The sequence below is a fragment of the Poecilia reticulata genome, chromosome 14 (genome assembly GCF_904066995.2).
Source record: "Poecilia reticulata chromosome 14, P_reticulata-male-v2, whole genome shotgun sequence".
NCBI classification, from domain to species: domain Eukaryota; kingdom Metazoa; phylum Chordata; class Actinopteri; order Cyprinodontiformes; family Poeciliidae; genus Poecilia; species Poecilia reticulata.
Window position 1 is genome coordinate 6,404,111 of NC_088843.1, and position 14,371 is coordinate 6,418,481.

General features: G+C 39.9%; 1 protein-coding gene across 22 annotated transcripts in view; it reads left to right on the forward strand.

Annotated features, from left to right (window-relative positions):
• The window catches only part of nbeaa (neurobeachin a), a 108,716-nt gene extending 95,621 nt beyond the window's left edge, over window positions 1-13,095 (forward strand). For 10 of the 22 annotated variants that reach the window (XM_008427311.3, XM_008427310.3, XM_008427312.3 and 7 more), the window contains 24 exons: window positions 580-644; window positions 905-1,013; window positions 1,228-1,394; window positions 2,108-2,232; window positions 2,331-2,486; window positions 2,577-2,609; window positions 2,900-3,036; window positions 3,144-3,261; window positions 3,682-3,784; window positions 3,875-3,990; window positions 4,862-4,974; window positions 5,169-5,309; window positions 5,395-5,514; window positions 6,024-6,176; window positions 6,299-6,463; window positions 7,088-7,177; window positions 7,742-7,934; window positions 8,014-8,085; window positions 8,644-8,799; window positions 9,005-9,175; window positions 9,260-9,361; window positions 10,117-10,313; window positions 10,396-10,547; window positions 11,424-13,095. In XM_008427311.3, the coding sequence (XP_008425533.2) occupies window positions 580-644; window positions 905-1,013; window positions 1,228-1,394; window positions 2,108-2,232; window positions 2,331-2,486; window positions 2,577-2,609; window positions 2,900-3,036; window positions 3,144-3,261; window positions 3,682-3,784; window positions 3,875-3,990; window positions 4,862-4,974; window positions 5,169-5,309; window positions 5,395-5,514; window positions 6,024-6,176; window positions 6,299-6,463; window positions 7,088-7,177; window positions 7,742-7,934; window positions 8,014-8,085; window positions 8,644-8,799; window positions 9,005-9,175; window positions 9,260-9,361; window positions 10,117-10,313; window positions 10,396-10,547; window positions 11,424-11,514 (3,045 nt within the window). In that variant the 3' untranslated portion in view covers window positions 11,515-13,095. The remainder of the gene's footprint in view (window positions 1-579; window positions 645-904; window positions 1,014-1,227; window positions 1,395-2,107; window positions 2,233-2,330; window positions 2,487-2,576; window positions 2,610-2,899; window positions 3,037-3,143; window positions 3,262-3,681; window positions 3,785-3,874; window positions 3,991-4,861; window positions 4,975-5,168; window positions 5,310-5,394; window positions 5,515-6,023; window positions 6,177-6,298; window positions 6,464-7,087; window positions 7,178-7,741; window positions 7,935-8,013; window positions 8,086-8,643; window positions 8,800-9,004; window positions 9,176-9,259; window positions 9,362-10,116; window positions 10,314-10,395; window positions 10,548-11,423) is intronic. The other 12 variants (XM_008427314.3, XM_081615963.1, XM_017308566.2 and 9 more) reach the window with 3 other exon arrangements.
• The last annotated feature ends 1,276 nt before the right edge of the window (window positions 13,096-14,371 follow it).

A 14,371-nucleotide genomic window follows, 5' to 3' on the forward strand; every position in this document is an offset into this window, starting at 1 on the left:
ACAAGTCAAGCGGTCTGTTTCTTTTAGTGAAAGCTTACTAGAGTTCTGTTTGATTATATAAAACCCCACAACAAATTTTTAAAACATTGGTGTATAAATGAGCAATTTTTCGTTCCATTAAGTGTAAAAAAACATTCTCAAAAAGTAAATGTACAGTTATAGATTTAATGCAAACATAATTTGTCCCTCTTCTCTCTTTTTTTTGCCATTTTGTCACTCTTTGGACATGATTTATTGCTTCATTTTGTCAGAGCGGTTCTGTTTAAGTCATTTTTTTAAATTTTTTTAATTCTACACATCTGACAGTAATCAGGCCTGGGCGTTATGAGTGAAATTAGAGAACAAAATTAGTTAGCTATAGTGTTTTTTTTTTTTTTTCCATATATGGCCCAGTTGGTTTTGATTGAAATCGCAATTACATAACTGGTAAAAACCATTAAAACTCTTTCATAATCAAAAATATGCGCTAAAAATATCCAAATATTTATAAGAAACCATATACTTATTTTTTAAGGCACTGTATTTTCTGCTTTAAAAAGATCTTTGCAGATATTAATGTTGTTTTTCTTCCACTTGCAGGAGTGGCAGAACTCCATTCAGAAGAATGCTGGACTGGCCTTCATCGAGCTCATCAACGAGGGAAGGTAATCCAATGAGCTTAAAGGTCACCCATCCATTTACAGTCACCCTAATGTGTATTGCCTCCTCTGGTAGAGATGTGTGAGAAGTCCCAAAATAAACAAACCTTTGTTTTGCATAATTTAACATTTAAAATGTACAGCCTAGAAATGAATGCAGCAGTGCCACAGCTATTAGCTCTGCTGACAATTTCGATCAAAGAAACTGAAAGATTTTTTTTTGTTTACCAATATTTATGCACCTCTCATCTGAACTCTTTTTCCAGACTCTTGTGCCATGCCATGAAGGATCACATTGTGCGTGTTGCCAATGAAGCAGAGTTCATCCTGAACAGACAGCGGGCCGAGGATGTCCACAAACACGCTGAGTTTGAGGTAAACAGGGACTCTCCATCTCCTGTTATAAAGCACTGCAGTGCTCATTCATTTTATCTCTTGTTTTCTGTTTTTTCTTCTACTGAACCAAAGTAGGAATTTTGTATTTTTTTTTCTAAGTTCATAATAAATATTATCAAAAAGTCAATGTACACCATCCATGCATTAAGTTGCATCCAGTGGTCCTTGCTTAACTCTTATTCCCTCTGCTCAGTCTAACTGTGCTCAGTATGCTGCGGACCGCAGAGAGGAGGAGAAAATGTGTGACCACCTCATCAGTGCTGCCAAGCACAGAGACCATGTGACTGCCAACCAGCTGAAACAGAAGATCCTCAACATCCTGACCAATAAGCACGGAGCCTGGGGGACAATGTCACAGAGGTGAGTGGAAAATGTCAAAGTCTAAAAAGGGCCCAGTCCAGTATTGAATACAAAACAGTGAACAAACCAGTTCTTCAGAAGATAAAAAGCAGTTTATTACAGTAGAGTGGTTAGGATTTGTCCAGCTGACATCCCTCTGTAGAAAGTAGTTTTCTTTCTAGAATCTTCTTCCACTGTCTCTGTTTTGCCCTATTTATTTTTCAACACCTAAATGACACTGAAAACTGAGTCTTCTTCACTCTGGAACATCCACACTGAAGAGTGTTGTAAGCGTTTACACTGGCCCATTCACTGATAAGAAGCTGAGTTACCCGTGCCTGTCTGAGTTTTAACCTCAATTTCCGTCTTTTGTGTACAACCTCTTTCTTTCACATTTTCATTAAAGCCCTTTAATTATGTATATTCCAAACTGCATTTTACTTCTGTTTGCTCAGATAAACCAACAAAATTTAATGTTGCATCCACCGTGCTTTGGTTTTTACTGTTTGTCTTTTAAATGCATTAAGTCTATATTTTTCCTTATCTCTTCATTCAGTCCATTTGTGAGATTTTATCACTTAAAAGTTAGCTTCCTGTGTTTGTAAAGTTGGAAAGGCCTCCTGAGACAAGGCTTCATCTCAAACTTTAATCTCTTAAATGTCCTAGAATTCACACTTTGATTGTTATCCACTAGAAAAAATATTCAAAGCATCATTTCCCTCCCATTTCTTCAGCCAATTACATGACTTCTGGCGCTTGGACTACTGGGAGGACGATCTCAGGAGGAGGAGAAGATTTGTGAGGAATGCCTTTGGATCCACACATGCCGACATTTCACTAAAAGCTCTGGATGAGTACGGTCAGTATTTTTGCGCTATTGTTAAAAAAAAAAAAAATAAATAAATAACTGTGTCCGGTGTCAGCTTTGTGCAGCTTCTCACTGACTGTGTAACACAGGCACAGAGGAGGATGAGGAGGAAGGGGGTGCTAAGTCGAAGAAGAACTTCCGCAGTCAGTCGGTGGTCACCCAGAATCCAGAGGCGGAGCTGATGCTGGAGGGAGACGATGACGCCGTCAGTCTGCTGCAGGAGAAAGAGATCGATAACCTCGCTGGTAAGGTGGAGACGCACGAAGACACACAAAAAAACACAGGAGTCACGCCTTCATGCTGAGCAGTAAACTGTATATGACTCTCGTTTTTAGTTCGTTTCCGTCCTCGACTTTTTACCTCCAAAGGCAAGTTGGACCTTTAAGTTGTTGTTTTTTGTTCAGCTGCACTAACCACCCAGCTGATTCACCTGAGCTATTATGATTTAATCAGAAGTTACTAAATCTGATTCTGATGCAGATCAACTCTTGATGCTTTTAACACCAGATGGTGCAAACAAAGTGGAAAATGCAGATCAAAAATCAATCCTAGCCTGTTCGAAATGCTTCTGATGTTTCCATGTCTTTGATGCTCCTATAGACCTCCTTCCTGTCAGGGCTATGAATAGATAATTTAATATTGCCCCATGCTCCTGCAGGCCCTGTGGTTCTGAGTACTCCTGCTCAGCTGGTAGCCCCTGTGGTGGTGGCTCGAGGCACTCTCTCCATCACCACTACAGAGATCTACTTTGAAGTTGATGAAGAGGATCCTACTTTCAAGAAGATGGATGCTAAAGTAAGAGAAAGCAATTCCCCCCCCCCCTCATCAAGGTGCAGATAGACAATAGAAAAAGGAAAGACGAGCCGTTTCCTGTGTGCTATAATGACGTCCATCCTCAACAGGTGCTGGCTTACTCAGAGGGTTTGCACGGGAAATGGATGTTCAGTGAGATCCGAGCCGTCTTCTCCAGACGCTACCTGCTGCAGAACACAGGCCTGGAGGTCTTTATGGCCAACAGAAGTGAGTTTGCAATGATTTTACCACAGAGTAAGCTTCTTTTTAACATGCTTTTTATGAAATCATTAGTAACAGCATATCAATTAGGTCTGCTTTTAAATATAAACAGTTCAGATCCCTTTGATCCTTTATATAAAACCCAAAGTATTAATTTAATTTCCCAAACCGCAGTGTAGGAGAGACTGAAGACGTTTCTGAAAATAAAGTTACGATTCATTTTTGGTTTGACTTTTAGCTGTTTTTTAATAAAATCTTGACTTGAACTAAATATCTAAATAGTTTCAATATGCTTATAGCTTGAGGTAATTTCTTTTGGATTTATCTGTATACCACCTATTAGTTTATGATTAGTTTTTCAGAAAGTACATAATTTGTACTAAATACTCCTGATATGTTGGTCATGTTTTCTCTGCTTCTTTCCAGCATCTGTGATGTTTAACTTTCCTGACCAGGCCACAGTCAAAAGGGTCGTCTACAGCCTCCCTCGGGTCGGGGTGGGAACGAGTTATGGACTTCCACAAGCCAGGTGGGAAACGCGTGTTGTTTGACTTATCATTTTAGGATAAGAAAAGGACTGAAAATAAAAATCCCGTGTTTGTTTGCATTTACATCTCAGGCGTATCTCCTTGGCGACCCCACGTCAGCTCTTCAAGTCGTCGAACATGACGCAGCGCTGGCAGAGGAGAGAGATCTCCAACTTTGAGTACCTCATGTTTCTAAACACAATTGCAGGTACATTCATTTTGCAACCCGGCGTTCTCACCAACATGTGTAATGCATTTTCTCTCCATTCTTAGTCGAATCATTTGAATCTGTTGAACCAGTTTCATAGCAGAAGTTTATCATGGTTTATCAGAATTTTTTTATCCATTTATTTTTGCTAGCTTTTTTTGCCATTATGTTCTGATTTACTTTATCCGTGTTTGTCTTAATGGCTGATCTGTAATTACTTATGGCTAAATGTCTGGTTTTAAATACATTCAGGTTATATAATAAAATGTTTTAGTTTCAGCTTTTTATTGTATTTTCTATTCCAGTCTTGCACCCATTTTTGGCTAATGAGGATGTTCTTCTTTTAAAATGTTGGCATAAAACAAATTAAAAGCGACATTTGATTTTAACTCCCTGCAGTCAAGTAGAATATTCCTACCAATCCTGCCTGTCAGAAGTTTATAAATCATTCAACATAGACATAAGTTGCCTACAATTTTGGACTCTTAAGGGTTTATTTTAATGGGATGCACATGTTTTAATTTATTGTGAGTTTTTTCTAATCCACAGAGAGTGAAAATTATGCTAAAGGGCTCAAATACATTCATCATAAATTAAAATAGATGCCTCTAATATTAATGATTAAAATTACTTGAAGATATTTCTTGTTTAATCATTCTACTCTAAACATAAGAACCACTCATGTTCTTAATTAAATGCAAAAACTGGATTTGATGATTTGATGTCTGTAAACTGGCACTGTATTTCTAATAAACTAATAGGTGCTGCCAGAGAATGTAACATAAGACAGAAACAAACATGTATTCACTGCATGACTTTGTTTTAAGTGAAGTAGAGTTTCATATTGGTTCTTTGGCGTTCGTCCCTGCAGGGAGGACCTATAACGATTTGAACCAGTATCCTGTCTTCCCCTGGGTCCTGACCAACTATGATTCAGAGGAGCTTGATCTCACTCTGCCCGGCAACTTCAGAGACCTTTCCAAGGTCAGGATCGTGTTTCAGTACAGTTTTTAGAAAACATGAAAATAAGTAAAGCAAAGTTTATTTGAAAAACACTTTTCAGCAACCATACAACTCAAAGTGCTTTACATGATGAAAACATAAAAAGGGCTGTTTATATTAGTAGTGCTACCATGCGTGCTCCTTCGAGGGTTTCAGCAACAATATGTGTTTTCCAGCCAATCGGTGCCCTGAATCCCAAGCGAGCGGCGTTTTATGCAGAGCGCTATGAGACATGGGATGATGACGGCACACCCTCTCACCACTACACCACCTTATACTCCACAGCTCACTCCACACTGATGTGGATGGTCAGAATAGTAAGTGTTTGCGTTACACGCGTTAAACATTTTGGATGTTAAAAGCTTCCCCTGCAATAACGAATGTATTTTTCTGTGGCCTTAGGAGCCCTTCACCACATTTTTCCTGAATGCCAATGATGGCAAATTTGACCATCCAGACAGAGCCTTCTCTGGCATCGGTCGTGGGTGGAGGAACTGCCAGAGGGACACGGCGGATGTTAAGGTAACTTCTGTTGGACTGAGTGAAGAGGTCACTGAGGGCGGCGGTTGATATGCCTGAAAACACTCAGTCTACATAAAACGATTGGACCTAAAAAAAAATGTGATTGGCTTAAAGGCGAGCCAATCAGATACTGGTGTCTTTGACAAGCTAAGAGACCGTTTGATTTATTGCTCAGTGGATAGTTTCTCAGGAACTACAAAATCATAAAAAACTTGACATAATGATATGCTGTTTTAACATGAAAGTTCAAATTAAAAGAAATCAATTTTCTCACTTTATTTAATTACATAGTGTTTCCATTTTCATCTTATTTAATGTATGACAAATATTCATACTTATCTAATGATTCGTCTAATTATATGATGCCATCACAACCACTCTGCACTGATTCGCTCGTGATAACAGTAGTTGTGTCGGCTTTTCTCGACAGCTGTTCGCAGGTTTTAATCCAGCAGTTTCGAGATTGATTAAATGAAGAATACTAAAATGATGCATTTCATGTCATCTAGGAGCTGATCCCAGAGTTTTACTACTTGCCTGAGATGTTTGTGAACAGTAACGAGTACGAATTGGGCGTGCGCGATGACGGCGTTCCTGTGTGCGATGTGGAGCTTCCTGTCTGGGCTAAGAAACCTGAAGACTTTGTCCGCATAAACAGAATGGTAGGGGGCACACTTCTTTCCGACTTACACAAACCCCCTTTCAACTCGACCTGTGGACAAAAACTAATTATGTTCTTGTTCGCCTCCTCTCGCTCTCTGCTTTTACCCCCGTCTCCACTCAGGCGTTGGAGAGTGAGTTCGTCTCGTGTCAGCTTCACCAGTGGATCGATCTCATTTTCGGCTACAAGCAGCGCGGGCCAGAAGCGGTCCGAGCGCTCAACGTTTTCAACTTCCTGTCCTATGAGGGAGCTGTAAACTTAGACATACTGGATGCTGCACAGCGAGAGGTTGATAAATTCACACATTATTAGAAATGAACTAAACTCTAGGTTTTTAGCATCACAACGATTTAATATGAAACAGTAGAATACTATATTCATAAAAATGTACATGTCCTCCCAGGTCAGTTTTGAATAAAAATGCAGTTGATGTGTAAATTTCCCCAAAAATCTTTAAATATACTATACTTGTATTTTGTTGATGTAAATAATGGACCAACACATTTAGTGGATAATTGTAAAGTGAAAGAAAAAAGATGTGTGTATATATATATATTTGGAAATGGAAAAGCATCATGCACAACCCCTTTAACTGTAATACCCCTAAGTAAAATCTGGATTAAGCAAATGCCTTCAGATATAACCTAATTGATTCTACCTGGATGTTTAATCTTAATATAAATTCCATTTTTCTGTCTTCTGTTTTGGTCAAATACACTGAAGTTTGTTTTTTGTAAAATCACAAAATGATCAATTTCAGACACTGATTTGCCTGTTTCCTTGGATAACTCCCCTCCCTAAAAAACTTTCTTAGGTTTATTAATTAACTACTTGACTGAATTAATGTGCAGATATACACAGAATTAATTTCTTTAAAAAATGTTTAACTTTCTCTATCTCTGCCGTCTTCAGGTGATTGAGACTCAGATTCAGGTCTCGGGACAGGTTCCCTCCCAGCTGCTGATTGAGCCGCACCCACCTCGCTCCTCTGCCATGCACCTGGTGAGACGACAGCAGACATGTTTTTTTAATGACTTTAAAGTGATTGCAGACAAAAAAAAAAAACAAAAAAAAAAACTATCCAGCTTTAATGTTTCTTTTGTCATGTTTTATTTTTTTTCTTAAAACTAAGTTTTGGATTAGTCCAATTCCACCAACACTCTTATGCATTTGCTGAATTGCTTGCATTGTCAAGTGAGGTTTTATTACATACAACAGTATGTAATAATGTTTATTATTTTAGTTTTTGACCTTTGACCTCAGCAGTGTGAGGCCTCTGTGTCTCCACATGTCAAACCCAAACCTGTCAGTCCCAAACCCGACCAGCCAGTGCCTCCACCTCCTCTCCTGGCTCTCAAGCCTCCTCAGTGTGTGAACCTGTTCTGACCCTGTGCTCCCACTAATTTACCTTTTCCCTCCCCTCCTTCTGTCCCATCCGTTCTGTCTTTCCCTATCCCTCCATCTCCAACCCTTCCTCCATTGTATTCCTTGACCTTCCCTCCTCTCTCTCTCGCTCTCTCTCTTTCCTCTCTCTATCTGTCCTTTCCTCTCTGTCTGTCTCACCAGTGTTTCCTTCCCCAGAGCCCTCTGATGTTTAAGGATCAGATGCAGCAGGACGTCATCATGGTGCTCAAGTTCCCCTCCAACTCTCCCGTCACCCACGTTGCAGCCAACACGCTGCCCCACCTCAGCATCCCGGCGGCCGTCACCGTCACGTGCAGCCGGCTGTTTGCTGTAAACCGCTGGCACAACACAGTCGGTGAGCGGTGCAGGAACTTTATTTTGTCTCGACAAAAATCCCTCATACAGAGACGTGACTGTAACATCTGTCCAATCAGGCCTCCGTGGTGCTCCAGGATACTCTCTGGAACAGGCCCATCATCTACCCATAGAAATGGATCCTCTCATAGGTCAGTGGACAAACAATTGTATAGCAGTTTTAAGAGGACAGGTGCACTGTGTCAGTATACCATTATATGATTTTGGTATATCAACTGTAATTCGCATGAAAGAAGGATGATATGAGCAAGTGTAGTTGAGCTGTTATCCCTGGTTTATTAAGGAACAACAAGCATCTCCCTTTCCTCATTTCTATGTTCCTTTGTGTTTCCCATTTTCAAGTGGCTAAGTTCTCCAACAGTGTGATCAACTTAAAAAAGTATAATTTCTTCTTTTAAATGCTGAAGGTATATTTATTTTGTTGGAACCATTCAGGTGTGCAATAATTTGGGTCATTTTGTTGCTGAAAACAACAATTATGTGCAAACATAAGGTTGGACATTTTTCAAAAAATTGTTACATTTTTTTTACTTTAACATCTTATAGTGTTAAGAACAATAATGCTAGCATATGTTCAAGACTGAACTGTATGTTTGCAGATGTACGTGTAATAATCATATTTTTAACATGGCTAATTACAAAACCTGTCCTCCTTTTTGCATTGTTAACCCTCCTGTTTTTCCATGCAGCGAACAATTCAGGTGTGAACAAGCGACAGATCACTGACCTGGTGGACCAGAGTATCCAGATTAACACCCACTGCTTTGTGGTAACCGCCGACAACCGCTACATCCTGGTCTGTGGCTTTTGGGACAAGAGCTTCCGAGTTTACTCGACTGAAACTGGTTGGTGGTGTGGATATTTAACAAACATGTTGTGCTTTACTCAGCTTGTAAAGCTTGTTTGTTACAGATGGAAAGGATTTAGAAAAAAGAAATGTGCTCATTCAACCTGCTTGTTTCTTGTTCTACCACGGTTTATTTTTATCCCAGAGTTAAGCTGCCACGACCTTCCGTCTGACTACAGTGCCCTCCCTCTTCTTCTCTGCAGGAAAACTAACCCAGATTGTTTTTGGCCACTGGGACGTGGTGACATGCCTGGCCCGGTCGGAGTCCTACATCGGAGGAGACTGCTACATCGTGTCCGGCTCCAGAGACGCCACTCTTCTTCTGTGGTACTGGAGTGGACGACATCATATTATAGGAGATAATCCTAATAACAGTGAGTGGAAATGGTTGTTGTGGGTAATTCTGAGGATGTGAAGAGTTTAAGAGCTTGACTTTTGTGATGATGTGTTTTCTCCAGGTGACTACCCGGCTCCCAGGGCGGTGCTGACGGGACACGACCATGAAGTGGTGTGTGTTTCTGTCTGTGCGGAGCTGGGGCTGGTTATTAGTGGAGCCAAAGGTTTGTGACATGTATTCATCTGAAATCAAGCAGACACTCTAAATCACGTGTCAAACTTGTGGCTGGGGTGCCAAATCTGGCTTGACAGCTTTTTATGTGGCCCTCTAGACTACAGACACCAGATTACTTCAATCAGTCCCTCAATCAGTTTTTCAGAATTTCATGATCATGGAAATTCACTCAAAGTCAGCTGGTCTCTGTATTTTGTCTAAATAATGCAGAATTGTCGATTTGTGCGTCTTTTTTTTTTAGTTTTTTTTTTTACCGAAAAGGGACAAAAACATTGGATTTAAATTACTGCTAACTCCCACCTGCAAGTAAAAGTATGTTTTATCTTTACTACACTGTTGCCTCAGTCTTAATTGATGTTACTATATAGTTCACGATCAATACGGCGAGTAGCAAAAAGTCACAGTCAAGTGCAAATATTGCAAAATGACTTGCAAATCTATTTAAATTAGCACTGCAAAATCTGTGATTTTGATAACAAAAAAAATCACAAAAGCAATCATGAAACCCTGGAGGGACTGATCAAAATTTAAAAAATGTTCAATATTTAATTTTAAGAGGGACTTATTGAATGCAGGGACTGCTATTTATTATTGTATTATTGTTTCAGCAGTTTGCTAATGGCTTTCATCAATACATTCTGGCTCAAAAGGCCGTCCAGAACATTTATGATCTTACTGCGGCCCATGTTTTTTTGGCTCTAAATAATTTGACATTACTAAGTTTCTTTTGTTGCCGCTCCCCAGAGGGCCCGTGCCTGGTCCACACCATCACAGGCGACCTGTTGAGGGCCCTGGAGGGCCCGGAGCTTTGCATGCGGCCTCGCCTCATCTCCGTGTCCAGCGAGGGACACTGCGTCATTTATTACGAGAGAGGTCGTTTCTGCAACTTCAGCATAAATGGCAAACTGCTGGCGCAAATGGAAGTCAACGATTCCTCTCGAGTAAGGCTGCCATTGACGTAAACGGGATGTAGTTGTTCATCCACACATCGAACCTTGTCTAACCTCTCGCACCTCTCCTCAGGCCATTTTGTTGAGCAGTGACGGGCAGAACCTGGTGACTGGAGGGGACAACGGAGTGGTGGAGGTGTGGCAGGCCTGTGACTTCAAACAGCTTTACATCTATCCAGGCTGTGACGCCGGCATCCGGGCCATGGACCTCTCGCATGACCAGAGGTACACAGAAATGCAGGAAAAAGCAGGCTTTGTTCAAATGGAGCCGTGAAGTCATTTGATTCCCATAAAGATCATCCCATTCCACACAGAGAGAAACACACTGCCTTCCAGCTAGTAGCCGGTTATTTCATCCTTGGCTACAACTGCTGTGATGAGTCTTTTAACATCACTGTGGAGTTTTACTTAGAAAATTGCTATAATTCATGGCTGTTGTTTACCTCGATCATTCATGGGTGGATTTCTCAATTTGCTTCAGTTTGTTATCCTGCCATATATCCCAAAGGCAGATGAGCTTAAGATCTGGACGTTGGCCATCAGAGTTTTCTGGTGAAGAGCAGAATTGAAAGATTACAGCAAATCACTGTTAACTTGTAGAAGCCGGTCACTTCCATATTTTCTCCATTAACTCTCACTTTTGTAAAAACAAAGTGTTACAATTGCTATTGCTTTTTCGATTGCCTTTCAGACTAATAGCTGAAAAGCAATTGATTTGTTTTGAATGTGTTTAACTTACATAAGCGACTTGTTGATTCTGAAGGTCTGGTGGTAATCTGTACTTGGTGTGGCTATTAAGATTGAACTTGACTTTTGTAGTTGCCTAATTCGTGATAAACAAAAGGGGTTAATCTTTCCACAAGGGACCAGGTTAGTTTGGATAATAATTTTGCCCTTGATAAAGTATATCTATTAAAAGAATATAAGGTAGTAAAGTTAGATGTGACAAAAAAGTGGGAACAGAAGAAAACTGTATGAACGGAAAATACTTTTTCACAACGTGATTATTTATTGAGTAATACACAAATGCCTCCTGTTTCCTGTGGAAATGAGTCCTGTTGATGTTGCAGACTTGCTCTTCCTGTGCGTTCTGCCCCACAGGACTTTAATCACCGGCATGGCCTCTGGGAGCATCGTGGCGTTCAATATCGACTTCAACCGCTGGCACTACGAACACCAGAACAGGTACTGAGGCGGACGGCTTGAGTTGGACGAGGGAAGGAGTTCTGCATCGCTGCTGTGCCTCAGCGACGCGAAGGGGGGAAACCACAGGTACCGAGACAAAGGAAAATTTAGTTTCAGACCTATAGGCTCTATTCCCTTGCATTGAGGATGCGACTGCGCTAGTGGGAATGGTTTCCTATGTGCACACGTGTGTAACCACAGACGCATAATAAGAAGATACGCACTGAAATCTGCTTCAATAATACAACACAGTGACTGCAACATAGGAGCAGAGAGCCAGTGAAGCAGAGGTCGATCCTCACGGGACAGATCGATTTCACTGTTCCTGGTACGTTTAAATCATCACACATACTCAAGTCTTCTTTTTTTTTCCTTTTCCTTTTGGTTGTTTTTTTTTTCTGATTTCTGACTTCTCTGAGTTGTATTTGTTAATTATTTGGGTGGACTATAAGTTCAAATTCTTTTCTTGCCTCTAAAGTAACGCACCAGCCTGTACCTGTTGTCCAGAAGCCGGTGAAATTGGCTCGATCTTAAATTTTCTAATGAAAAATTACCCAGAGTGTTGATTTAGTTTTTATCTCGTTTCATTTTAATTGCCTAAGTTTTTTTTTTAAACCCCAAATCAGATTTTATGTAAATAAGGCTCTTCTTCCTTCAGAGTTGCACTTCTTCTTTCACTACACAAACTGCGCTTCTCACCTTTAATTTATTAATGACTTGCTGTATGTAAAATACTGTGTAATAATTATTATAATGTCGACAAGACTGATGGTAAAAATGGTGGTATCAAGGATGCTGATTTATTTTTCCCTTTTTGTTCATTTTTGCTGGAGACGGTTATGACAAAGAGCTCTTTTTCCGTGCCACTGAGGATGACGAACATGAGACCGACATGATTTCCTTTGTATATTTGGTGATTGTTTTGTCAAATATGTACATACAGTCTTGATTCAAGCTTGGCAGGAGACTTACTGGGCTGAATGGGACCGAAAGTGCAAAGGAAACCTTCACATACTCACATTTGTTGATTATTTTAAGAACAAAAGAGGAAAAAAGTAAAAGAAAATCAACTCAGTGTAAAAGTTTGTTTTGTATCTGCACTTTGCACCAATCACATATCATTATTTATTAGCTTGGTTCTTTCTGGTCGGCTGCCTTCGGCTCCACTTTTTATTTTATTTTTCTTCCTTCGGGGATTATTTGTGCATTGATGTTTGTATTTAAAAACCGTTGAGCTCATGAGTGATTCTTCAGTTTTACAACCTCACAGTTGTAAGCAATATCATGATTCTGTAGCTGATAGAGAAGACGGCGGGCAGGGGGAGGAGAGAGGACAGCGTGTGACACGTACTGTATGTGTGAAGCCATCATGATCAAACGCGCACATGCACATACTCCTATCGACAGGTTCAAACTTACGTATCCAAAAAAAAAAAAAAAAAAAAAAAAAGCTTAAATATTTTTGGATCTATGAAACCGTAAAAAAAAAAAAACTATTGTATTCATGTTTTATTGCAAAGATGTAAAATATGACATGTGTGAGTTGGGAAAAAAATCATAAGAAAAATAAAATATGCAAAGAATTTGAGGTCTGGACTTTTAATTTAGCACATTGTCTGTCTGTGTGTCTATTAATTTACTTGAAAGGAGAAATGAGTTCCGGTTGTATGAAAATACTGCGTTGTACTTTCGAGATACAGAACAGTTCGCGAGTATTGGAGTCCATGCTACAGATGTGTAAAAATCCTAGAAGAAGTGGTGTTTTATTGCAGTAGCATAATTATTATAAAATCGAAAAATCCAAGTAAGTTAAGTTTGTGGGTGTGGAGGTAACCAACATCAATAAGAAAAATATCTTTAGATTTCACATGTTTAATTGAAATTTTGAAATTTAAATTAAGCAATTTTTGGATATGATTTGATCAGGACAAATCATATTCTGATTTGCAAATCAATCAAGATGTAAAGATCCTTTTAAACAAACATTACAGATGGGATTGATGAAAAGATGAACTATGTGTCCACTTCTTGCCCAGCGTTGAAGATCTGTGATGTTGCGTCTCTGTATGATCTCATTCAAAGGTTTCGGGAATCTTGTTTGGCTGCATCATGATCTCTTTGAAATACCAGGATGTTTTAAACAATGATCTTGTGGAAAAAGCCACAGGCTGTCCTGTTGGCAGAAGGTGTTTGTTAGTATTGTATGCAAAAATGATGAAACCTGGGATTTGGTTCCTCACTGAATAAATACTGAAAATAAACTTTGGATTCTTTTTTAAATTCTTCAGTCAGATTATGCGACTGCAATAAAAAATGAAATATCTTGTAAAGATTTCTACACATTTACCTGAGCGCTGCTGTGATTTTCATGTTGTTTTTTCTTTCAAAACCAGGCTGAAGATATGCCATGTTTATCTGATTATCCAGATCCCACCTATCCACTTCAACTCTAGTCCTCAGATGAATGTGCTTTATATTTCCACCACCCTCAACTAGAACCATGTCTCTCTCTCTTTTTTTTTTTTTTCAACTGTGCCAAAGTACAGCCAAACAGTTCTTTGACTTGCTGAACAGGGGAAACAACCTTTGCTGGGTTGTCATCCTGGAGTGCGGATGAGGGTTGACAGGTGGAGAGAAACCTCGTGCCTCAGGTTCTTTGCAGACTGGCGTCAGGCTCTGCGGGAGCTGACAGGAGGCAGGAGGTATCGCAGGCGGATCTGACTATCAAGGCCAGAAATTCATCCTGTAGTTTTTGCTACTTTTGACCTGTTCTGTTCTGTAAATGTTCTCCTCTGTGTCGCCTCCTTGTCTTCACACTACTGGGTGATATGTTGCCTTAATGTGAATTCAAAGTATTTGCCACA